Raw genomic sequence first — 25,375 nt, forward strand, 5'->3', positions numbered from 1 at the left:
AGACCCCTGTCACTATACATAAAGTTGATGGGTGTGAGGAAAAGTTTCTAAGGAAAACCGTTTTCAGGGAGAAATTTGGGGATTTTTTTTTTCTTTGCGGGGGGCGTGGTGGTGGTGGTGGTGGGGATTTCCCCCTCAGCAACGACCAAGACTGCACTCACACAACCTCACTCACAACCTCACATGGGCACAGTCATTAAAAAAAAACAAACATCACAAGAGATTTCTTCTTCATCTCCAATGAAAAAGATACAAAATGTATAAAAATGTTATTTACAGTTGCTTTTTTTTTTTTTTCTCATTTTGACGGATCTTGTCTGGTTCAGGCTAACGTTTGAAATCTGAGGAGTTTGTGTTTGTCTTTAACAGTTTTTAGGTAGTAGAGGTGGTTGACTCATCGTCCATAGAACCATCATAGTTTGCTGTAGGCGGTGACACTCAAAAAACTTGATTTACACAGTACAAGCCGCCCACAGCCTCTCTTGAATCAGTGCTGTCATTGGCTGTTTTCTCCGTCTTTTTTGTCTCTGCGTTTCCTCTGTCTCAGTTTTGTTTCTTGTCCTCCAATGTTCCAGGTCCATCCATGACCTTTTTGGCCCCAGCACTGTAGCAATGCATTAAGGGATATGGAGGCTGTCATCAAGACTGTCCTTCACTTCTGTTGGTTCTAAGGTGAAGGAAAGAAAAATGAGTCATCGCTAAGCCTGTACAACACTTCACTAATTGTAAATTCTAGTTCACAGTGAAAATACTGAAGTAAAATGGAAATGAGCTGTACACGCAAGAGGACACAGAGAGAGGAGGGAGGTGGAGAATAAAACAAAATAGACTGAGACACGAGGGAAGAGATGATGAAGAAGCTGAAAAATAGGAAAACTACTGAAGGAGTTGAGGAAAGTTGAGATGAAGGCAGCCTAAAAACAGAACAAGTCAAAAGTTCAAGATGATATGAGGATAAAAAGAGAAAGAGAAGATGATGTATGTCAGAATGGGACAGAAGGAGAGTGGGTTGAGGCAGAGTTTCCACTCAGAAGGACTTACTCTGAGTCAGGGGAGACTTCAGATATGCTATGGGAGGTGGCAGACTGGGACGGGGAGAGGGAGGGCCCGTGGACGGAGCCGTTAGGACCGGGGTTAGGGGCAGCAGGGGGAGGAGTGAGGACAGAGGAATTGAAGGATGCTAAAATTGAGGAAAGAATATCCAGGTGTTCACTGGATGGTTGTCGAACCAAGGGGTTTGGATTTGGACCTGCGACCTGGGGGACGGTCTGACCGGGAAACCTACATGAAGGTGCTGAGTCCAGTCGCCCTCTGGCGTGAGCTGAAGGAGGTAGCTGCTCTTGCTGGGGCTCCTCAGATATTGGGGGAGGAGGAGAAGAAGAGGGAGGCTGATCAGGGTGTGAGGGCTGGCGGGGTGGCAGACTACGAAGCCACTCCCGACACGGCTGAGCCTGGGCTCCCATTCCATTGGTGTCAAGTTGTTCCCTTGATCTACTGCTCACAAGTGCTTCTCCTAAGTGCTCCCGGGATGAGCCCTGCCGCCGAGTCAGCGTATTTAGCTGCAACCTTGATCCGCTGAGGTATCCCTCCATCCCGATTCCAACAGCTCCTCCATTTCCACTCACATCCTCCCTCGATCCGTGGAAGGTGCTAGTATGGTGGTTGTCCAATCTGTCCCTGGATCCTGCCAAGTTCTCCCTGGATAATGAGACTCGCTGATGATCCAGGCTCCCTAGCATTGACCCCTGCCCCATCCCCAGCTCTCTCCTCCTGGGTAAGAGGTCCAAGTTGTCCCTGGAGCCCCGGGAGTCCAACCGGTCCCTTGACCCCCCAACTGTCTGCCTCCCTAGTGGATCCCTGGATAGCTGCCTCCGAGCAAGCGAGTCCAGGTGCTCCCTAGAGGAGTAGCGGGAAGCTGGCTGGGAGAGAGAGCCAGAACCTCCACTGGCACCAGCTGTGGCAGAGTACATGCGACCATATGAGGCAGCGGGAACGCCTCTGTGGCCGAGAGTAGAGGTTCGATACCAGTTGAGCTCACTGGGGACCCGACCCATACTGGAAAGACCCTGGAGTGCTGGAGGACAGCCAAGACGGTTCTTAAGGATACCTTGGACACGACAATAAAAACACAAGGAGAAAAGAGGAAGGTGTAAGTGGTAGAAATGGAGAAAGAAGGACAAACCTGTAGAAGAGACAAGATTTAATTAGGTTGCTGGATGTACCATACTAGACCATTCTATCACAGTCCATGGCTTCATCCTGTCACATCAAGAAACCTGAGCATGCAAAGAGTTTTCAGAGAAATCTAAGCTTTCTGAGCCTTGTATTTTGTGCTCACAGTCAGTCACTGTCAAAAAATACTGGGCAGATGATTGGATCAACCATCAGTCTGAGTCACACATTTATCACATTTACCAAAAGCAGGACATCTTGCATTTAACCACTTCTATATGTCTATGTGCGTGTTCCTTTGTGGGTATATGAATATATGTGTCTTGTATGCTAATTCGTTCCCTAAAATGTCACTCATTCTTTCAGGCTACAGGAGTGATTTCCGGATCTGCACTCATTTCTTTTTCTGACTCACTCACTCTCAGCTCATCTCTGCATGTGCCTTTGTTTCTACATGTGCACATGCGAAATGTATCCTCTCTGCATGCACCGTATACTGAGTATACAAATTGGCTTGTATACACTCACTAGCCGCTTTGCTATGTATACCTGTTCAACTGTTAACACAAATTGACCAGCCAATCACCTGACAGGCATGTAGACTTGTTCACAATGATGCTCAAACTGAGCATCAGAATGGGGGAAAAAGGTGGTTTAAGTGACTTTGAACGTAGCATGGGTGTTGGAGCCAGATGGGCTGATCTTGCTTGGATTTTCCCACACAGCCACTGTTAGGATTGACAGAGAATACCTTGTTGATGCCAGAAGCCAGAGGAGAATGGCCAGACTGCTTCAAGTTGATAGGAAGGTAACACTAACTCAGATAACCACTCATTGCAACCAAGGTATGCAGAAGGGCATCTCTGAACTCACAACCTTGAAGCAGGTGTGCTCCAGCAGCAGAGGACCACCCTGGGTGCCACTGCAGTCAGATAAGAACAGGAAATTGGGGCTACAGTTTGCAAGGGCTCACCAAACTTGGACAACAGAAGATTACACCATTACACCACCACCAGGCTGCTGCTGCTGGTGGTGTAATGGTGTGGGGGATATTTTCCTGGCATATTTGGGCCCCTTACTACATTGTTTAAACTGTTGCCATCGTCTGATGGCTGCTTTCAGCAGGATAATGTGCAGTGTAACATTAAACAGATCATCTCAAACTGGTTTCTTGAACATGACAATGAGTTCACTGTACTCAAATGACCTCCACAGGCACCAGATCTCAGTCCAATGAAGCACCTTTGGGATGTGGTGGAACAGGAGATTTGGATCATTGAAGTGCAGCTGACAAATCTGCAGCAACTGTGTGATGCCATCATGTCAATATGGACCAAAATTTCTGAGGAATATTTTCAGGAACAGCATGCTGTGAAGAAGGCTGTTGTGAAGGCAAAAGGGGTCCGACCTGGTACCAGCAAGGTGTACCTAACAAAGTGGCCAGTGAGTGTATACAGCATTAATGTACCACCCATGATTTTAAGGCCAGATTTAGACTATAACTATAACAGTCTTATTTATATTCACAAGGAGCATTTGGTTGACTGAACTTATGAGTTATGTGAGGATACAAATCTTCTGTAGGTAATACCCACGTGGCTATCAAAGTATAAATCATAACAAGATAACCATCAGTTTATAAATGAAAGCAAATGCCTGAAAAAAAATATTTGAGAGTTCAATCTTCATATTTTAAAATGTGAAGGGTCTCTGGGTCATCTGTAACATGTACTGAAATAATCAACCTGCATACAAGACAAACTGCACAAACAGCAGATAAATTCTCATTTATTGAACTTTGGTTTAAATTATGCTCTGCTGATTCAGCTCATGCTGCTGAGACCTCCTCCATCTTCCTCTTGGCAAAATGTCACATTTTCATTCTGATGACCGAACTGCATTACTCAGACAGGATATCTGGACACACTCATTAGCTAATAGGATGAAGAAGATAATGGATTTAGGATACTCAGACCAGACACTGATATTCAAAGGCACAGTCTGGCTGACAATCAATGACCTTTTTAAAGAGGAAGAAATAAAATTGGTTACAGTCTGTCAACATTAGATTAATGTTTATTATTGTTTTGCAGATTGCTTTTTGTATCTTACATGAGTGACTAAAGCTGTATTTAGAAATAAAAGAAAAAAACGAGGGAAAATCCAAAGTATGTGTGCACCCTTCAGATTGTGTTTAGTTGTTCACGTGTGTTTATCTGTCTCTCTCACCCTTGCGGTGTCTGTGTGGCTGGGTGAGGCCGTTCTCGTCTCCACTGGTGAGCGCTGCGTCTAGCTGGTTGTTATTTGCCGCGTCCTTACTGTAATCTGCCCCCAGGGGGCGCTCTGAGCCCCACTTCTGCAGAGTGCGAGCTTCACACTCCTCCAAAGCTGGCCAGTAGGACAAGAGGTCATTGCCATCCAGGTCTGTCACGCACAGAAAGAGAAAACACGCTGCAGTTACTGACAAATACTGACAGGTCACTGAGTAGAAAATAGTAACAAAAAAGGAGAGCTTATGGGAAAGTAGTCTAAATCAGTACTACTGCAGTCATCAGTAAAATTTTTTTATTATTACGGCCAACAAAAACAGCCATAAAAAGCTATATTCTAACGGATCACATTCTTATCTTTGTAATTTGACATCAGCATTTTATTGCCACATGAACACGAAAACAGATGTCTGCAACTAATAGCAGTTGTCAGTACACAAAATAGCATATGTTCATTATCAAATCACAGCCAAGGCTAATTAAAAGTGTCAAATAGGACATTTTTCAGACCACTGCAAATGACCCACGAATTCACGCTTTTAATGTTTACAGCACAAACTGATTTAAGAAAAATGAGACGGAGTGCAGCAAGCGGCGGAGTTTTCTCTTTCTGTGACAAAACCAGCCCTTCACACCAATCCGTGTCATCTGGAGTCCCATAAGGGAGGCGGTGGAGATTTTAGATTTGTCAAAAGCGCAGATGGTCGAGCACTTTAAAGATTCCTGCCACCATGAATTAATGTTAAAATTACTTTTTTAAAGGAATCTTTTCTGAGCCACAGGTGACATCTTCATGCAGCACATTCCTCACTTATTAATTGTCAAATTTATGCGAAGGGAAGCAAAGAATATTTTACAGTTTTGTTTGCTGATTAACTTCTGAAATAATCCATTGTCAAAACCATCAAGAAATGAAGTAATCAGTATTCCCTCTGTGCTATAACATGCATGAGAGCAACTGACACTGATACATCAAATGCTTCCATCTTTTTCAGACTTTAAGATCAGCAAGCCTGCTGTAGCTGTAAATAAAACAAAAACAACTACAACAACAGCAACAACAAAAACCATCAGTAACAGGCTATTAATAAAACATCCTTAAACACTGCGGTGATGCAGGGGTTAATTCTATGTCACAAAGAAGTGGACGCCTTCAGACTTGTGACCTTTCAGTAAAAAGCCCAAATCTTTCAGGCCTCTCAGTTTGACTGCACTGATGTATTGATCGGCCTGTGCCGGCCATCTGGATCTTGCCCTCCTCTATTGAGCGACAGCTGCGCTCTGGTTTGACTCTGAGCAGAGTTCATGTGATCCCGATGGCTTATTAAGTTAAGAATTGATTAGTTATATCGATTCATAGATTTGCACATATTTGGCATTTTCTCATTGTGAAACCTTTCACGAAAACTGTACTTGCATGACATTTATGTCACACGCTGTGAAGTGCGTAAGCTCATATATTATGCATGATGAACTTGTTGTTGTGTATCGGTAGAAGGGAGATATTGATTGCTGTATACCTGCACTGACATTTCCTCTTCCTGTAGGTGGGTGCTATGTTGCTTACACATCGTGCATGTTTGTGTAATGCAAATGATTTAATTGCTGTTTCACAGACCTTCAAAAGTGCAGTTAGCCTTGTTGTGGAGACACATATTAAACATAGAGATTTATTGCAGATAATTGAAATATGCTGCAGGAGCTGTTTTAAAAGTTTCTGTTGAAGTCATAATGCTTTGCTGCTGCCTTGAGTCTGCACACTGAATATGTGTCCTTGTAATTGCTGTGAATTCAAACTGGCTAAAGCTTTATTACTCTACAAAGGAGCTCCTTGTAAAGTTAAATTACCTTTCAAACATGATAATTTGAAATTTAAAAACCTTTTCGGAGGAGCATTGTTTGTAAAAAGTCATGAAAAAACAAATAAATGAAATGTTATGTGCTGACACACCGTATGACTTTTCAGAACATTTTGATTGTCTACCTTTGGTGCTGTTGTTGGCGGGCTCTGTGAGCAGACGCTCGCTGTGATTGGAGCGCTTGAATCGCCGCTGGATGCGGCCACGGAGACGGACGTTGTCCTCGCTTTCAGAGGAAGGGATGGAGAGACTGCGCTCCTCCTCCATAGAGAGATCTGAGTCTGAGTCTGAATCTTCACCTGGATGAAGATGGGGAGAAGGAAAGAGCAGGGAAGATTTAAAAAGGAAGGGGGGGGTGAGAAAAAGATAGAGTTGATGTGCTGCTATTCTACATTATTGGTAAATGTGCTTGATCTTTAATTGAATGCATGCAGAGACAAGGTGTTTGTGTGCATGCATTCACGTTTGCTCATTGTGCATATGTCTGTGCATATTCACCCCCATCTCTGTGGAACATGGCTACATCCAGGTCTGTCGCACCAGTGTGGACGATGTTCTGTTCAAGTGTCTGACGAGCCAAAAGGTTTTCTCTAACAGGGAAGAAGAAGAGAAGTTCGGAAAAACTCACAAATACAAGACAAACAATACAAAAACAGGCCAGTACATATTTTTAAAAAGAGACCGTCCTCACAAACACATATACCAGTGTGATCTCTTCATATAGGCCAAGACATAAATACAGACAATCACTGAGGCATGAAGACATTAACAGCCACTCTCAGGGAGCATTAGTGTTGCTCTACATGCAGTACGGCACATTGTTCAATCCAATCTTCTTCATCTTTACCCCACTGACCCACAAAATGAACAACAGGGTTTTTAGTAGGCAGGGAATTTCCTCCCTGGAGCAATTTTATCCAAAACCAGAGAACCAGATTCCTACTCGAATGATGAGTTATCCTTTTGTAAGCATCAATTTACTGTTGTTAAATTTTATGGAATTAAACCATTTGCAAGCCAAAATAATTCTTAGTTTGTTGATAAAAGTTGTGACACGTATGCATCCGTGCGTGCGTTAATGTATGTGCAGGTACCTGGCAGAGCTGACAGAGGAGATGGTGGAGGTTCCCAGTGTGATGCGGTGCAGCCCGCTCTGCTCTAACAGAGAAGCGTTGTGATAGGGGTTCTGAGCCTGAGCACGCACAAACACACATGACAGGGTTGAGAAAATAGCTGATTACTGATAGAGCACTCAAAACAGTCCCAGTTTTCAACCTGTGTTCCATCATTTTTCTGTCAGCATCTTAAGATAATGATAATAACTAAAAGGAGGCTAGGCATGGCAGACATAAGTCTTTGAGACGTGACGGGACTTCTGTTATCTGCTAATCACTGAAATCACAAAATAATGTATCATAAGGCATCACTCAGACAGGCTAAAGAACACTAATAGGTGGTCATTCATACATCTAATCCATCAAAGCTAAAAACAGCATAGTGTGCGTAATAATAGTCTTGAATTTTGCCCCAGATGACTCAGTGATAGATAGGAAGAGCTTTGGAGGAAATGGGGGTTAAAAGGGTGGAAAGAACACACTCTCACACTCTGTCTTTCACACACACACACACACACACACACACACACACACACACACACACACACACACACACACACACACACACACACACACACACACACACAAACTCAGCATGACAGGGATAGTCCTTGTGCGCTTAGGGCTGCTTTTCGCTACTTTATCAGTTAGGGAATAACAATCAGGAATAATAATCAAAGCATCAATATAAGGACTCACAAATGTCAGCAAATTCCTGGAGGGAGACTGCTGAAACTATTGGAATGGATGTGAGGGAATGAAGACAGTGAACAAACAGGGACAAATATGTTTGCAGCCAAAAAAACTGAGCACAAAGACACAATCTATTTAAGAGAAAGTTGGGAGACTTTGTCCTCTGTGATTGTACTTATTAAATAAACATACTCTTTAATCCTGAGGCTGAGATAGAGGTGATGAAGAGAAGATAATGTCAAAATTAGTTTTAAGGCCTCAAGACAGCTTAAAACAATTAAAAAAAATGTAATGATAAAAATCTGACTTCACTTTTTGTAGCTGCACAGCATTTTCCTTTTCTGTCATCTCTTTCTTCTTACATAGAAAAACATGCTAAACAGATGGGTGACCCTCACTGTGCCTGGTCCTGCTAGCAGGGTTATCATAGTTATCGAAAACGAACGAAATAACGAAAACTGAAATTGAAAAAACATTGTCGTTAACTGAAATAAATAAAAACTATAAATAAAAGGAAAAAACGATAACTAAATAAAACTGAATTGTGAGTTTACAGAACTAACTAAAAGTAACTGAAATTATCCATAAACTGACTTTCATTTTCTTGTTTGTCATTTTTTTAAAGCCTTGTGGCTTGGTGTGAAATCATTTTTTCCGCTCTCTGAGTTTAAGCTGGGAGCGCCATCGTGCAGCGGTGTGCGTGCGTGCGCATCACCGCGCTGGTCCTTAAAGTAATGGCAGCAGTCTGCAGAGAAAGCAGCAGAGCCCAACTTGGGTCATATGTGCCTATTACCTTGACAGCATTCTTCCCACACCCTTTTTGGGGGTAGCTGTAGCTCAGGAGGTAGACCAGGTCATCTACTAATCGGAAGGTTGGTGGTTCAATTCTGGGCTGCATGCCAAAGTATCCTTGGGCAACATATTGAACCCCAAGTTGCTGTCCAATGCAAGCATTGGAGTATGAATGTGCGTGAATGTTAGACAAAAAAAAAGCGCTATATAAGCGCTTAGCTTAGTTACATATGGTAGAGCTGGTGTGAATGGCTTAATTAAACGTGTTCTATAAGCGCTTTGAGTGCTCAGAGTAGAAAAGTGCTATATAAGAACTGGTCTATTTACCATTTTTTTTCTGATGAAGAACAAAGGTTGCACATGCTGTGTCCTGTTCGTGTTCTGCGTGCTTATTTGGACGGGGTTAAGAGTTTCCGAACTAGTAACCAACCTTTCATTTTGTGGGCAGGCCCTCGCACGGGCAGGCCTATCACTAAGCAACAGCTCTCAGACAGGTTTGTTGAGGTGAAATTATGGTTTAGGTATTTTATGCATTTGTAGGCATTGCAGCTCAAATCATTCAGCATTCCCAATGCATTTTCTGCAGGAAATGCTTTTTTCTAGTGATTTTTGTAAATTTCTTCCCAAATAAAAGTTTAAGCATTAGAGAAAAACTTATTCATAACCATCTCAACGATCAGCTGCTTTCAACACTGCTGGTATTTGTTCCAGTCCAGTTGATCTTTCAGAGTAAACTTCAATAGTTACTTACTCCAAACCATCAACATGTCTACTGGCTGTGTACCACCGACTTTTAAAGTGGCAGTAATTAAACCGTTACTTAAAAAGTCATCACTTGACCCAACTATCTGAGCTAATTATAGGCCAATCTTGAACCTTCCTCTCCTCTCAAAAATCATTGAAACTGATCATTTGGAGAGGAATGGTTTGTTTGAAGAGTTCCAATCAGGTTTCAGATTCATCGCAGTACAGAAACAGTATTAGTGAAGGTTACAGACAATCTTCTGACGGTGGGTAAACAGCACTGCTCCTCGGAGAAGCAGCTGCTGCAAATAATTCAGCCGTTGCACCCAAACAGGAAATGTGACCCTAATTACAGGACATAAAAAAACAAGACAGGACAAGGCAATTTTTTATTTTTTTTTCTAGCCAATTGTTTTATTGATATTTGAATTTAACACTGCTCTGTTTTGGTCCAGTTCAATTTTATTTATTGAGCCCCAAATCACATCAAGAATTATTGATGTGATTACTATTGTTTTAACTGTTGGGTTTTCTGTGTAATTGTTGGGTCTTTACCTTAGTATCAAAAGCACCTTGAGGGGAGTCACCTCAAGGTGCTTTATCTTGTGAGACCCTACAATAATTACACAGAAAACCCAGTAGTCAAAACAACCCCCTATGAGCAAGCACTTGGCGACGGTGGGAAGGAAAAACTCCCTTTTTACAGGAAGAAACCTTCGGCAGAACCAGGCTCAGGGAGGGGCGGTCATCTGCCGCGACCAGTTGGGGCTAGTTGTTAGCTCGGTGGTAGAGAAATTTATGGGATCTGTCATAACCTAGGGGGAGGGTCTGCGTGTGTGTGTGTCTGTATACATGTGTGTTTGTCCTGCGGGCCACAGCGGAGGTTCCGGTGTCTCCGCCTCCCTAGGGCGGAGATCACCACACCTGCTACGGATCAAGCCATCAGGCAGGGTCTTTTTAAGCTGCCAGCAGACCATCACTCTTTGCTGGATCATTGACTACTTCTCAGTTAGTACCGGCTCTCTTGTGTGACTCTCGCTTTCGTGGATTTATATTACTTACCTGCTCTTCGTGTTCGCTCCTTTTTCAGATCCCCGTGTCAGTTCCTGCTCGTCCTTTCGGAACCCCGGCTTTCGTCAACCCGCCGTTCCACGCCGTACCACAGCTGGCCCCTCACCACCTGGGAATTCCTTCAGCCTCTCGACCCGCTTCAGCCGCCTCCCCCCTCGCCTCCCTGGACCCCCTTGTCTTTGCACCTTTATCGATCACTGTAAATAAACTTGCACCTTGCTTTCATCAGCCACCGCTTGTGTGTCCTCTTCCTCCTCGAGTCCTGACAGAATGATCCAGCCAAAACCGGACACCGCGGACGCTGATCCGGTTCATCGGGCCCTGGCTATTCAAGAGGAAACCCTCCAGCGTCACGACCATATGCTCCGTCTGGTTTCCAGTCAGCTGGGCGCAGCCACCCAACAGCTCGCCGATCTCCGAGGTATGTTGGAATCCACCATGTCATCCGCTACGCCCCGTCACCAGGATTTATCCCCTCCGCCGACAGATCCGCCGGCTGGTTTGGCTTCCGCGACCGAGCCCGCCGTAGCGTTGGAGAAAGCCCTGCCCATCCCGGAGGTGTTCCGCGGTGAGTTAGGGAAATGTGGAGGTTTCCTCACCCAATGTTCCCTCGTTTTCCGGCAACAGAGAAATGCCTACGCTTCTGATTGTGCAAAGATTGGTTTTATGGTCAATCTGTTCCGCGGTAGAGCATTAGAGTGGGGGCACGCTGTGTTACGGGGAAACCCCGATCTGTCTTTCCATGCGTTCTTGTCTCGATTTAAGGAGGTGTTTGATAAAGGAACCAGCCCCGAATCCGCATCCCAGAAGTTGCTCAGCCTGCGGCAGGGACAACAGAGCATGGCGGATTTCTCCGTGGATTTCCGGATCCTCGCGGAGGAGGCCAGCTGGGAGGAAAAGGCGCTCAGGGGAGTATTCCTGAACAATATTAATGATGATCTCAAGTATGAACTTGCCACTAGGGATTTGCCTCAGTCCTTGGAGGCCGTGATTTCATTGTGTATCCATGTAGATGACCGCCTGAGAGCACGACGGACTCCGAGGAACTACAACTCCCAGCATGCCCCTCGCCGGGCGGTTTCCGCGGACCGGAGGAGCCTCCTAGCGGACGACAGCCCGGCTACGGCGCCCCCTTGCGGCGCGGAGGAGCAACCCATGCAACTCGGCCGCGCACGGCTGTCTCTCTCTGAGCGACGACGGAGATGGGAGGCGGGGGAGTGCATCTACTGTGGCAAAAAGGGCCACTACATCGCGTCATGCCCTGTTTGCCCAAAAGACCGCGCCCGTCAGTAATGGTGGGGATACTGGCGGGTCAAGCTAACGCATGCTCCTCCCTGCCCAGATTCACGCTTCAGACAAGGATAAATCTTCCATCAGGCAGTCACACAGTCTTGGCACTCCTCGATTCCGGAGCTGAGAAAAATCTCATGGACCGTGCCCTCGCCCAGCAGTGGGGTGTTCCATCCACAGCGCTACCCACGCCTCTCCTGGTCTCCGCTCTGGACGGCGCCAAGCTTTCTGAAATCACTCATAAGACCCAACCGCTTTCTGTGACTCTGTCGGGTAATCACTCTGAACGGCTCTCCTTTTACCTGTTTGACTCTGCACAGACGCCCATCGTCCTCGGCTTTCCCTGGTTGCAACTGCACAATCCACAGATCAACTGGGCGAATCGCAGCATCTCGGGTTGGAGTGAGCGGTGCCACCAGCGCTGCCTCAGATCCGCAACTCCCTCTCTCCCTCGGTCCACCGATTTGGGGGAGGGGACCCCACCTGACCTGTCCGGCGTCCCCTCGATCTATCACGACCTCGCTGAAGTATTCAATAAGGACCGGGCTGTTTCCCTGCCTCCCCACCGGCCTTACGACTGCGCCATCGACCTCATCCCGGGGGCGCCCTACCCCTCCAGCCGCCTCTACAGCATCTCTCCGCAGGAACGGGATGCCATGGAAAAATATATCACCGAAGCTCGGGCGTCCGGTCTGATTCGACCCTCCACCTCTCCCATGGGCGCGGGGTTTTTCTTCGTGGCCAAGAAGGACAAGACCCTCCGGCCCTGTATTGACTACCGCGGTCTGAACGAAATCACTGTGCGCAACAAATATCCTTTGCCACTTCTCACCTCTGCCTTTGAGCTCCTGCAGGGGGCAGCCATCTTCACCAAACTGGATCTCCGGAACGCTTACCATCTCGTCCGGATCCGGCAGGGAGACGAGTGGAAGACTGCCTTCAACACTCACCTCGGCCACTTCGAGTATCTTGTCATGCCCTTCGGCCTAACCAACGCGCCAGCTGTGTTCCAGGCCCTCGTAAACGACATACTCCGGGACTTCATCAATCATTTTGTGTTTGTCTATCTCGATGATATTTTGATCTTCTCATCCTCATTACAGGAGCATCAGGGACATGTGCGGCAGGTGTTGCAGCGGTTACTGGAGAATCGTCTGTTCGTGAAGGGGGAGAAGTGCGAGTTTCATGTGGAGTCCACGGCGTTCTTGGGATACATTATTGGTAAAGGGCAGATCAAGGCGGACCCAGTTAAGGTACAAGCGGTCCTGGATTGGCCCGAGCCAGCGGATCGGAAACAGCTGCAGCGTTTTCTGGGCTTCGCCAATTTCTACCGCCGCTTCATTAAAGATTACAGCTCCATCACCCATGCTCTGACCTCTCTCACCTCTCCCAAGATTCCTTTCAGATGGACCCCCGCCGCTGCAGAGGCTTTCGCGCTCCTGAAGGGTCGGTTTGCCTCCGCACCCATCCTCATCCAACCTGACCTATCCAACTCATTCGTCGTGGAGGTGGACGCGTCCGACGTGGGGGTAGGGGCAGTGTTGTCCCAACAGTCCATGGGTAGCCTCCGACCCTGCGCCTTCTTCTCTCGCCGCCTCTCCCCGGCAGAACGGAATTACGACGTAGGGGACCGGGAGCTGCTGGCCATCAAACTAGCCTTGGAGGAATGGCGGCACTGGCTGGAGGGCGCGACGCATCCCTTCTTGGTCTGGACTGATCACAAGAACCTGGCCTATCTGCGAACCGCCAGACGTTTGAAACCCCGGCAGGCCAGGTGGGCCTTGTTTTTTACCCGATTTAACTTTACTATCTCTTATAGACCTGGATCACGGAATGTCAAGCCCGACGCTCTGTCCCGACAGTTCAGCTCCACGGACTCCTCCTCGCAGCCAGAGTTTGTCTTGCCTCCCTCTTGCATCATTGGAGCCATCACCTGGGAGATCGAATCCGCCATTCAGGCAGCTCTACAGACTGAACCAGATCCTGGGACGGGACCCCCCAACCGCCTTTATGTTCCCTCTCGAGTGCGAAGCCGCGTACTGCAATGGGGACACGCAGCCAAATTCACGTGCCATCCCGGGGCCAATCGCACTGTGGCCTTCCTCCAGCGTTATTTCTGGTGGCCTACATTGATTAAGGATACCCGTGAGTACGTGGCAGCATGCAGCGTTTGTGCACAAAATAAACCTTCTCTGTCACCTCCATCAGGTCTCCTCCGGCCCTTACCCACCCCTAAGCGACCGTGGTCTCACATAGCTCTGGACTTCGTCACAGGACTTCCTCCCTCTGAAGGAAACACCGTGGTCCTGACCATTATCGACCGGTTTTCCAAGGCCACCCACTTCGTTGCGCTACCCAAGCTCCCCTCCGCCTTGGAGACGGCCCGGCTTCTCACCACCCACGTTTTTCGGCTCCATGGGATTCCTGAAGACATCGTGTCGGATCGGGGGCCCCAGTTCACATCTCAGGTCTGGAAGGAGTTCTGTACATCTCTCGGAGCCAAGGTGAGCCTCTCCTCTGGTTACCATCCTCAGACAAATGGGCAGACGGAACGGGCCAACCAGGAGTTGGAGGCAGCATTACGATGCGTGGCGTCCACCAATCAGGCCACCTGGAGTTCCCACTTGGCGTGGGTTGAGTATGCACATAACTCTCTCTCCTCCTCCGCCACAGGGGTGTCCCCCTTCGAGGCCTCCTTGGGTTTCCAACCGCCACTCCTCCCTGCCATCGAGGAGGATCTCACCATTCCCTCCGTCCAGCATCACCTTCGCCGCTGTCGCCGGCTATGGAGGTCCACCCGCGCAGCTCTGCTCCGGACGAAGGAGCAAAACAAACGCATCGCTGATCGCCATCGGACCCCTGCGCCGGACTACCAACCAGGCCAAAAGGTATGGCTCTCCACGAAAAATGTTCCAGTCCGTGCCGAGTCTAGGAAACTGGCCCCCACCTTCCTGGGGCCCTTCGAGATCGACTCCATCGTTAACCCTGTGTCTGTCCGCCTCAAACTCCCTCGTACCATGCGCATCCATAACGTCTTCCATGTCTCCCAACTTAAGCCTGTTGCCACCAGTCCTTTGTGCCCTCCAGCTGCCTCACCTCCTCCTGCCCGTTTTCTCGATGGCCAGCGGATCTACACCGTCCGTCGCATTATGGACGCCCGCCGTCGGGGGCGGGGTTATCAGTTCTTGGTGGACTGGGAGGGCTACGGTCCCGAAGAGCGATCCTGGGTGTCCCGAGCTAACATTCTGGATGCGGCCATGGTGCGGGAGTTCCGGCGGCGCCATCCCGAGAAGTTTCGGTCGCCAGGAGGCTCCCGTTGAGGAGGGGGTACTGTCATAACCTAGGGGGAGGGTCTGCGTGTGTGTGTGTCTGTATACATGTGTGTTTGTCCTGCGGGCCACAGCGGAGGTTCCGGTGTCTCCGCCTCCCTAGGGCGGAGATCACCACACCTGCTACGGATCAAGCCATCAGGCAGGGTCTTTTTAAGCTGCCAGCAGACCATCACTCTTCGCTGGATCATTGACTACTTCTCAGTTAGTACCGGCTCTCTTGTGTGACTCTCGCTTTCGTGGATTTATATTACTTACCTGCTCTTCGTGTTCGCTCCTTTTTCAGATCCCCGTGTCAGTTCCTGCTCGTCCTTTCGGAACCCCGGCTTTCGTCAACCCGCCGTTCCACGCCGTACCACAGCTGGCCCCTCACCACCTGGGAATTCCTTCAGCCTCTCGACCCGCTTCAGCCGCCTCCCCCCTCGCCTCCCTGGACCCCCTTGTCTTTGCACCTTTATCGATCACTGTAAATAAACTTGCACCTTGCTTTCATCAGCCACCGCTTGTGTGTCCTCTTCCTCCTCGAGTCCTGACAGGATCCTTCAGGATCTTTTAAATAGGTGGAGAAATCTCTTCCACAAAGATCTCTTCTTTTTTTTTTTTTGTCTGAGCCTCCTCTATATGATTGACTTGGCTCGTTACATCAGCTATAAATTTGTCTTTCTCTTCCATATTCTTGTCAGTGGACTCCTTTAGTGATCTTAGAGCTGCCTGGATGGGAGGACTTTTCCTGGAGCCATTGTAGTCTTTCATTTTTGAGGTCTTCCTGGGCCTTCATTTCTGCTGCTCTCATCATTGAGGTTATTTTGCTGTGCTCAGCCAGGACACGTGACATGTCCTCCTCCCTCTGATGTTTTTCCTCCTCAGCTTTCTTTTGGGCCTGGGCCAGCTCATCTTTAAGAGCGTTATTTTCATCAACCTGTTGTGCCAACAGCTTCTCTGTCTTAATTTTTTTGTTCTTTTTCCCTGTTGCCTGCTGCTTCCAGTTGTTCAATTGTCAGTGAAACACCGGTGTATATCCCGTCTTTTTCAGTAACTTCTTGATGAAAAGCTGCTTTTATTTTTTTCAATGTCCTTTTCCCCAGCTTCAAGCATTGCTATCAGCTGCTCTGTTTCTTGGAGCAAGACAGCCTTTTCTGCTTCTAGCTGTGCTGTCTGTCCTCCATGATTGCCCAAGATTTTTTCTCCCAATAAGTCAGAGGTCCCGGCAGCAGAGGATGTGGATGGCTGTGGTTTCGAAGGCAAGACAGGCTGGGGTCTGGGACCTGCGGCAGCCTGGGGTCTGGGACCTGCGGCAGCCTGGGGTCCGAGTCCTGCGGCAGCCTGGGGTCCAGGTCCTGCGGCAGCCTGGGGTCCGCGTCCTGCCGAAGCGTGGGGTCTGCGTCCTGCCCCAGCGTGGGGTCCGCGTCCTGCCCCAGTGTGGGGTCCAGGACCTGCAGCAACCTGGGGTCCGGGTCCTGCAGCAACCTGGGGTCCGGGTCCTGCAGCAACCTGGGGTCTGGGTCCTGTCCCAGCGTGGGGTCTGGGTCCTGCCCCAGCGTGGGGTCTGGGACCTGCAGCAACCTGGGGTCTGGGTCCTGTCCCGGCGTGGGGTCTGGGACCTGTCCCGGCGTGGGGTCTGGGTCCTGACCCGGCGAGGGGTCTGGGTCCTGCCCCAGCGTGGGGTCTGGGACCTGCAGCAACCTGGGGTCTGGGACCTGCAGCAACCTGGGGTCTGGGTCCTGCCCCAGTGTTGGGTCTGGGTCCTGCCCCAGCGTGGTGTCTGGGACCTGCAGCAGCGTGGGGTCTGGGACCTGCAGCAACCTGGGGTCTGGGACCTGTCCTGGCGTGGGGTCTGGGACCTGTCCTGGCGTGGGGTCTGGGTCCTGTCCCGGCGCGGGGTCTGGGTCCTGCCCCAGCGTGGGGTCTGGGACCTGCAGCAACCTGGGGTCTGGGACCTGCAGCAACCTGGGGTCTGGGTCCAGCCCCAGCATTGGGTCTGGGTCCTGCCCCAGCATTGGGTCTGGGTCCTGCCCCAGTGTGCCGTGACAAGATGAAATGTTAAAGGTGTTCAGCTCAGCAATCAGAAATCAGGTTCAAAAACCAAACTCAGGATTCAGCATGTTTAAATTTAGTTTTTTTGTATTTGCAAAAAGGATAATGAAACAGTACACACACACACACACACACACACAAACACACACACACACACACACACACACACACACACACACACACACACACACACACACACACACACACACACACACACACACACACACACACACACTCACATGCAACAAACTGTATGGGGTTCACTGCAATGAAAGAGATTTCAAGGAAATATGGAACATGCACAACACATACACAAAGTTCAAACAGAAAAGATGGTAAAGATGCGCACACACGCACACACACACGCATCATTAAATAGGCACTGCACAACGCTTTTGCAAAAGCGGGCTAAAGAGCAGGCAGGGATCCACTGGTTGGTATAATGTTTTATGTGGGTCAGCTGCAAACCCTGAGGGCAGTTGGAGAGGACAGAGGGACGACAGGAAAGATTGATGGAAGGATAGAGGGAAGGAGAAATGCAGGGCAGGAGGGCTATTGTGCTGTCTAGTAATGGACACAGCGAGAGGCTGCAGTAGGAGAAAACATAGTAAAAGGATCATGTTGGAATATTTATGCCTTCACATTACAACCTTAGATTCACTTAGCCTGTCATCACTGTGCAATCATAATGATTTCCTTCCAGCACTGCAGTTCTTTTAAATGATTACAATTATTTTTTATTTTTTATTTTGGTATACTTTTTTGCATGCTTGCTGCTAATGTGCCTTGTTAATGAATTCATAGAGAGGCTAATTCAAGAACCAAAATGACAAAAGATGTTCAGCTTTACCTGTAGCAGTATAAACATACTCCAAAAGTGGATATTGGTGTAAGCTGGACTTACTGTGCTCTGCGGTGGTCTTGGTGGATCTTCTCCAGGACTCTTCTTACCCAAACAGGCAACTCTCCAGGCCTCCTGAACTTCTGAATTGAACACAGTGAAGACGAGCATCACCGACAGACCCTGGGAAAAAAATGATGAAGAGGTGTAAAAAGATAGAGCAAACAAAATTCAAGGTTTCACTTTGTCAGGATCCAGCTACAGAAACAGATCATACTATCTGATCACACTTTGTTCGTACCTGCACTAGGCAGAGGACATTAAATATGTAGTAGAAAGCCAGGATGCTGTTATTCACAGCCATCAGACCACAGAGCCAGGTGGAGGTGGCCACCAGCAGCAGCAAGAAGGCATTGCGGATAGTGGCGCTGCAGAGAGACGGACAGAAGCAAAGAGGGCAATGGAGGAGAAAAAGATTAGAACTGGATTCACCAGAATGGATCTGTGATACACTGACCGATACACCCGATGTCTGCGGCATGATACTGCTCTATACTTTTAGTTACAACACAATAATAATGTTCTCACTATACATCATCATGATGAGGGTAATGCAGAAATATAGAGACAGAAAAGAGAAGCCATACTAATGGAGGACAGGCGAGAAACCACAGGAAGTGCAAACAAATTCTTATCAAGCAGTTTAAACTCAAAAGATGACTTTAGAGAAACTTTAACTATGGAATTTTATATAGGACCCTTTGAAGCCTGAAAGAGCCCAAAACATTAAAAAAGACTGCACTGTGGAAAATAGCCGTCGGTCACTTTTTTAAAGTGAGACTAGTGTCATCGCAGGCACTCACATGACTGGGAGCTTCTTGGTCTCCTTCTGAGATGGGTTACAGGACATCTTGGCCACAATCATGAAAAGGCTTCCGTTCAACTGAAGAGTGAGAGATCAATACAGAAAACATTTTAATGCATTCCAGCTAATCCACCACAGCCATTAGCAATGACTGGGACAAAAATCAATGCAGATAAAATAGTCACGTACGAGGGAAAAGATACATTTATTAAAGACTAAGTCATTCAGCTCTCTTAAGAAAACTTTTTCTTCTTGTATTAAAGTAGCAGATCACTTAATAAAGTCACAGCAGAGGTGGACTCACAGGTATGTGTACAATGCTGATTACTACACTGTAATCATTCACTTAGACCACAGCATCTAATCTAAGTGAAATTTTGAAAGGACTAAATCAAATGATCGAGTTTAAGTGGGTCGCCTTTCTAAAATCCATTTGGAGAGCTGGAACTCATGACGGCTAATTTTAAAAACCCAGCCAGCAATTCACAAGATGGGAATCCTGAAATTAGCTTCAAACCAATGTTCATTTGAGAAAGTGCTTAGCTTTAGTCTAGAAAGAAGAGCTGAAATTTCATTTTAGTTTGTGTGCATGTAGAATTCACTGCGGTGTATCAGCCAAACAGGGAAATGCTTACCAGTATGACGATGCCGATGGGACCAGCGAAGCTCCAGATTAGTTTGTCATAGATTGAGATCCAACAGAAGTCTGGGTTCCCATAACCCTCCGGGTCCAAGCCTACTGCCAGGCCTAAAGCAAAGAGATATAGAGTCAGATCAGACAGGGAGATCAACTCTGTGATGTCCTCTGCTGTCATTCACAGAGACACAGCAACCTCAAAGATTGAGACAGTGACAGCATGCCAGAATCAGAATAACACACCTATGAATTCTGGGTATGTTTTTAGTAAAGTTTTTAGGTAAAAATCACTCAATAAATGTCTGGTTACATGTTTGGGTCTTCAGATTGGACTAAATGGCTGCAACAATTAAACAGTAAAGGCACAAGCCATCATTTCTCTGTTTAATTCAACCTCATAACATCATATGACCTTTATAATGCATTATTCCAACTCAGAGCCACAAAAGTTTCACCCTCTCAAGTTCACAAACAAAAGTTCTGCCAAAGAGACATTTAATTCTTCCAACTGTCAGTCAGGAGAGGATCAGGCTGCATGCTAATGATGCTGACGGTCAGCTCTCGAGTGCACCACAGCTGATGTGCAGGATAATGACAGGATGTGGCAGGTGGCAGGATTCATGAAAGTCTGGCTTGCCTTTTCCTTGTGTTAAGCGTGGATATACTGAGACGGTTTCACCTCAAGTTAAATAATTATCTTTTTAGGGGTCAAATTCTTTTTTCTGTGTGTGTGTACATACACTTAAGGTATGGATTTGGTACAAAACCTGAGGCCCCAGACCTCCATATTAGTGCCAGACATGTTTGGTAGGAGATTTGTGGCTTTCACTGTGATATCGTTAACTGTCATGTATCCTTGTTTGGACAACAATGTCAGTGTTTTGACTGGTGTGGCTAAAAAGAACATTTGAATTAAACTGCAAAAGAAGAAAAAAAGCCTGAACAAAGACAGAAAGACAGACAAACACACCTCTGAGCCTCAGACAAGAGACGTGTGCTAATGTGTGTTTATGATGATGGGAGACATCCATTCTTGAGGCAAGGAGAGACAGCAGTCTGCAGTCTGTGCGTACGTGTGTGTGCGCGTGCATGCATGCGCGTGTGTGTGTGTGTGCGTGTGCGTGTGAGAGACAGTGACACAAACAGCGACAGATAAAGGGAAGCTGACAGCATGTTATGAGCCTGGATGCAAACTACCAATCTGCGTGTGTGTGTGTGTGTGTGTGTGTGTGTGTGTGTGTGTGTGTGTGTGTGTGTGTGTGTGTGTGTGTGTGTGTGTGTGTGTGTGTGTGTGTGTGAAGGGGACAGCGAAGAAAGCAGAAAGATATGACTTGCATACACTGTGTCATGGCAGAAATTGCTTGCATTAGTATCTCTGCTTTACTGTCTCCGTTATAAAATGCCACTGAAACCTGTTTAATCCAAATGTCAATAGGACACCTTATCTACACAGCCAGACTCAGACTGTGTGTGTGTGTGTGTGTGTGTGTGTGTGTGTGTGTGTGTGTGTGTGAGACTGTGCTCATATAAGAAAATCATCATTGTGTAACTGCACCAAGAACAAGTTGTGACTCTGTATTTACATGGATGTGCAGACATGTTTCTAAGCTATATCACAGCTTGTATGCCTGCACGCGTGTAGACATGTCAACATGACTGTGTTACCTGTGATAATGGCGGGGACGCCCCAGCCAATGGCGTAATAGAACCTCATGGCTCCGTAGTTAATGTTGCGTTGCTCTGTTTGCATGCGGTAGATATGAAGACCCTCCACGAACATCCAGGCGAACGTGGACATGAAGAAGTAATGCAGCAGGATGGCGACAACGGTACACAGGAACTGAGGGGAGACATTAAAAAAAAGTTATTAAAAAAGCAAAAAGAGGGGACAGAAGAAAAGGGAAGGAGCAGGAAGTTGTAGGTGGCGGGAGGAAAGGGACAAAGAAGGATTAAGGGGGTGAGTGGGGTGGGTGAAGGAGGAAAAGAGCAGGGAAAAGTAAAAAAACAAAATCCTTTGCACGGACTGTGCGACAGCTGAAATACAGATGTCTTGGCAACCAACCAACAAGTCTTTATTACAGCTAAGCAGGTGCCAGCAATGAAATAACAGCCATACATGATTAAATTACTAATGCATCTAATGAATAGAGCTAATGAAAGCATGTGACAATTTGTCAAGGAAAAGAATAAAAAAAATTGTATGAGCTGTTGTAAGAGAGCTGAATTTTACCAATAACACCCAAGAGAGTCTTTTAATTATGATTATGGATATGAAAGTGCGCACCATCTGCAGAGGAAGGTAAATAATGCCCAAACAGGTAATGTTGCTTTTATACTAATTGCAACTGTAGACGTTTAACGGCTTTCAGTGAACACGATGCATTTGCAACAATAAAAACAGGAGGAAAACAAAAATAACGCTAACTCCTTTTTTAAGGAGAATTATTAGTTTGAATGAAGCCAAACTGCACTTGGCTTCAAGCTATGACCTTACTTCCAATCCACGGTCACAATCAGCATCCTATGAGGATCTACTGGTATCTGTGGGTGTGATTTATAAAAGCCTATGGCAACAACAGAGGGAATTGATTATTTGTTCAAAAACAAATGTGTTGATTGACTGCCAACGGTCGATGGTGACGGACAGATGGCACACCCAAATACCTGCCAAGTGCATGCCTACCCTTTCCCAAACAGTTTCCAAGGACGACTTCTCAGATGGTTCTGTTTAACAAACCATCTGGTGTGTCAGGTGATGGTTAATCTATGTCTCTTTTTCTTCTGAAACAGTACTGATCCACATAGAAAACTTTATCTTTCTTATAATAACTGAGACGCTGCATGAACGCTGAAAGGATGATGTAATCTGCCAAAGCGCACATGGATTGCATATCATCAGTAAAGGCAGGAGATAAACTTCAAAATCATCTTTGGTTAGACGCTGCTGTTTGGTTTGGCAGTGATACTCAGCTTCCCCATGAATAATGCAGAGCATTAACATTTTGGCTTCCTGAGAAATTACCTTCAGGCTGCATTCAAGAATGGCTGGAGTGGTTTATTTGAACTTCGGAGCCCTTTAGTCTGAATTGATTTGTTTGACCAGATGAGGACGATGCCATTCAAACTCAAGTGCCACTGAATTACAGCACTTTGAAACAGCAAGTCAACATCTTCTAAGAGAATTGCAGTGCTGTTTGTTTAAGTATGAAGCGAATCTAAACCAGCCTCAGGAAACAGCTTGAAGCTGCAGCAGCGCTTCGAGATGTCTGAGGAACCTGACGGGCAGGTTTCAACGTGAAGCTTGGATACGTTTAAGTATAACAAAATAAACAGAAAACAAATGATGTGATGTGCATTTGTAGGCAAATGTGTTTTAACTGATATACAGACAAGATAAGGTACAGTAGTGTGCAAAAGTCTTGAGCCAAGTGCAAAGTAAATGGAAATATATAGTACACAGGAATAGTTCTCAAAGTTCTTCTTTCGATGTTTTGTTCTGTTCTCTGTCAAGATGACCCAACACTGCTTCAGTAATGTTGAGGTCCAGGCTGTGGGGAGGCCAATCCACGACTGATGTGTGTTTTTCTTTCCAGGTATGTTTTCACTGCATTGGCACTGTGTTTGGGATCATTGTCATGTTGAAAAATTAAGCTGTTACCAATCAAACGCTTTCTAGATGGTACTGCATGGTGGATCAAACTCTGATGACACATCCTGCATTCATAATTCATTCATAGTCTTGACAAGATCTCCAACACTACTGAAATGCAGCCCTAAACCATGACCGAGGCTCCACTGTGTTTTACAGATTACTGCCGTTACTCACTGTTGGACCCCTCTCCTGACCTTCTCCATACATATCAACGATGATTTGAACCACAAATTATAAATTTGGATTCATCTCTTCATCAAATCTGCTGCCACAGTTCAGCCCTTGTGTAACTTGGCATTCTTCGGCCTTCTCTGCCTGTTTCCCTTCTTTAAGGATGGCTTCTTGACAGCCATCCATTGTTTCTGATGAGGCCAGCAGTAGATGGATCAACTGAAGGGCCAGATGTTCTGTGTCAGGTCCCATGTCAGTTTTTTTGCTGGATTTTTCCTGTTTCTTAAGCTGACAGCTTTCAGATACTGCTCATCTGCTGTAGATAGATTTTTAGGCCTGCACTTCTTCTTTTGTCTTCCACTTGTCCAGTTTTTTTTTTTTTTTTTATTAGGACACACTGCACTCTATTTTGAGATATGCCAGGTTTTTGGCTAATAGCTCTTTAGGAATCACCTTTTGGTGTAAAGATACTATTTTATGCCTGTCAAACTTTGTTATCAATGCCATTTCTCATAGACTCAGAAATGGGAACAAATGATCTGTTTTTATGAGAGGCTGCTAGTATCAAAGAGCCTAAACATACCATTTCAGACTGGTTGTTTGCTAACTTGTCTGCTATGTGTAGACACAACACTGGTTCATCCCTTAAAAATAAGTGAAAAACAGCCAATGTCCAAATTAAAACTCTGGAAGAGCTTCTGAAAGCCTGGAGAACTACTGCTCAAAACCTTTAAAAAAGATGACAAGAAAGTCTGGCTCCTTGGGAAGCAAAATATAAAGAAATGAGAGGTGGCTCAAGCCTTTTGTAAAGTCCTGTAGATTACAGTTTTAAAAAGCTTAAGCAGTCAATTCTTTTTTTGCCTTAAGACTGACATCAGATTTGCTTTGATGTCCTCTGTCAAAATTGTTCAGGTTCACTGAACACTCAGTTTAATGAACAACCCTCCTCTGAGTCCATGTGAGCTTCTATAAGCTGGTTTTCTAAAATGTGAGACTGCACCCTGCACTCAAGACAGACACTTAAACACATATAATACCCCATGCAAGTGGGTCTTGAGGTTGTCAGTTTAGAAATGATGACCTAGTCAAACAATTACAGACATGCATTAAATTAAAGTTTGTCTCAAAGATGTTTATATCAAATATGACTGTGCCATCAAAATCACTTATTATCAGATTCCAGTGCATGAACAGCTTCTTTCTCTTATGAAATAGACTCTAAAAATTAATGTAACTCCGAACTATTAGAATTAAGAAAAATAGACATTTAAGCCCCAGAGGGTAAAAGAAGCTCAGTCTAAATTTCCAAGAAGGACCAAAGATGACACAGAAAAAGCAGCAGCCTTGGCAGTAATACAGCCAGCTGATGAATCTCACCCTCCCACAAAAAGCAAACACTACCAGCCACACAAAAAACATGGAAAGACTAAAATATGCACATAAGCACATAAACATGCTCTCCCAAGCATGGAGTACATGAATCAGAGAACATATTGTTCAGCTAGAAGTAACCAGTCGCACTGTAAGAGCAGCAGTGTCGAATATGTGGGGGATAAAGATTAATTAATTGGATTTCATGCTGAGTGAGCACATATTTGGAGTACCCTCTTGACAACACACGCTGCTCTTTAAACACACTTAAACATCACGCTTGTAATGTAACAAAACTGAGAGATATGGCAGTCAGGAGAAATGAAGGAAGCAAGAGAAAATGCAGAGGAAGAGGAAAAATAAAAAAGACTTAAAGCAAAATAATAATAATTATTATTATTATTATTATTATTACACCTTTAGTGCTTCCATAGGAATTAAGAGGGCAAGCCGCAGCCAAGTGCTGCTA

General features: G+C 46.2%; 1 protein-coding gene across 2 annotated transcripts in view; it reads right to left on the bottom strand.

The window, feature by feature from the left end:
• Nucleotides 1-283: 283 nt before the first annotated feature.
• The window catches only part of celsr3 (cadherin, EGF LAG seven-pass G-type receptor 3), a 129,235-nt gene continuing 104,143 nt past the window's right edge, over nucleotides 284-25,375 (bottom strand). Inside the window, exons 26-36 of one of the 2 annotated variants that reach the window (XM_030734282.1) lie at nucleotides 21,378-21,552; nucleotides 19,711-19,823; nucleotides 19,074-19,153; nucleotides 18,512-18,638; nucleotides 18,274-18,393; nucleotides 7,396-7,493; nucleotides 6,800-6,891; nucleotides 6,427-6,600; nucleotides 4,402-4,596; nucleotides 1,286-2,107; nucleotides 284-667 (exon numbers count right to left, since the gene is read on the bottom strand). In XM_030734282.1, the coding sequence (XP_030590142.1) occupies nucleotides 666-667; nucleotides 1,286-2,107; nucleotides 4,402-4,596; nucleotides 6,427-6,600; nucleotides 6,800-6,891; nucleotides 7,396-7,493; nucleotides 18,274-18,393; nucleotides 18,512-18,638; nucleotides 19,074-19,153; nucleotides 19,711-19,823; nucleotides 21,378-21,552 (1,998 nt within the window). In that variant the 3' untranslated portion in view covers nucleotides 284-665. Of the gene's footprint in view, nucleotides 668-1,041; nucleotides 2,108-4,401; nucleotides 4,597-6,426; nucleotides 6,601-6,799; nucleotides 6,892-7,395; nucleotides 7,494-18,273; nucleotides 18,394-18,511; nucleotides 18,639-19,073; nucleotides 19,154-19,710; nucleotides 19,824-21,377; nucleotides 21,553-25,375 lie in introns of both variants that reach the window. The other variant, XM_030734281.1, reaches the window with a different exon arrangement.

The sequence above is a fragment of the Archocentrus centrarchus genome, chromosome 7 (assembly GCF_007364275.1).
Source record: "Archocentrus centrarchus isolate MPI-CPG fArcCen1 chromosome 7, fArcCen1, whole genome shotgun sequence".
Taxonomy (NCBI): Eukaryota; Metazoa; Chordata; class Actinopteri; order Cichliformes; family Cichlidae; genus Archocentrus; species Archocentrus centrarchus.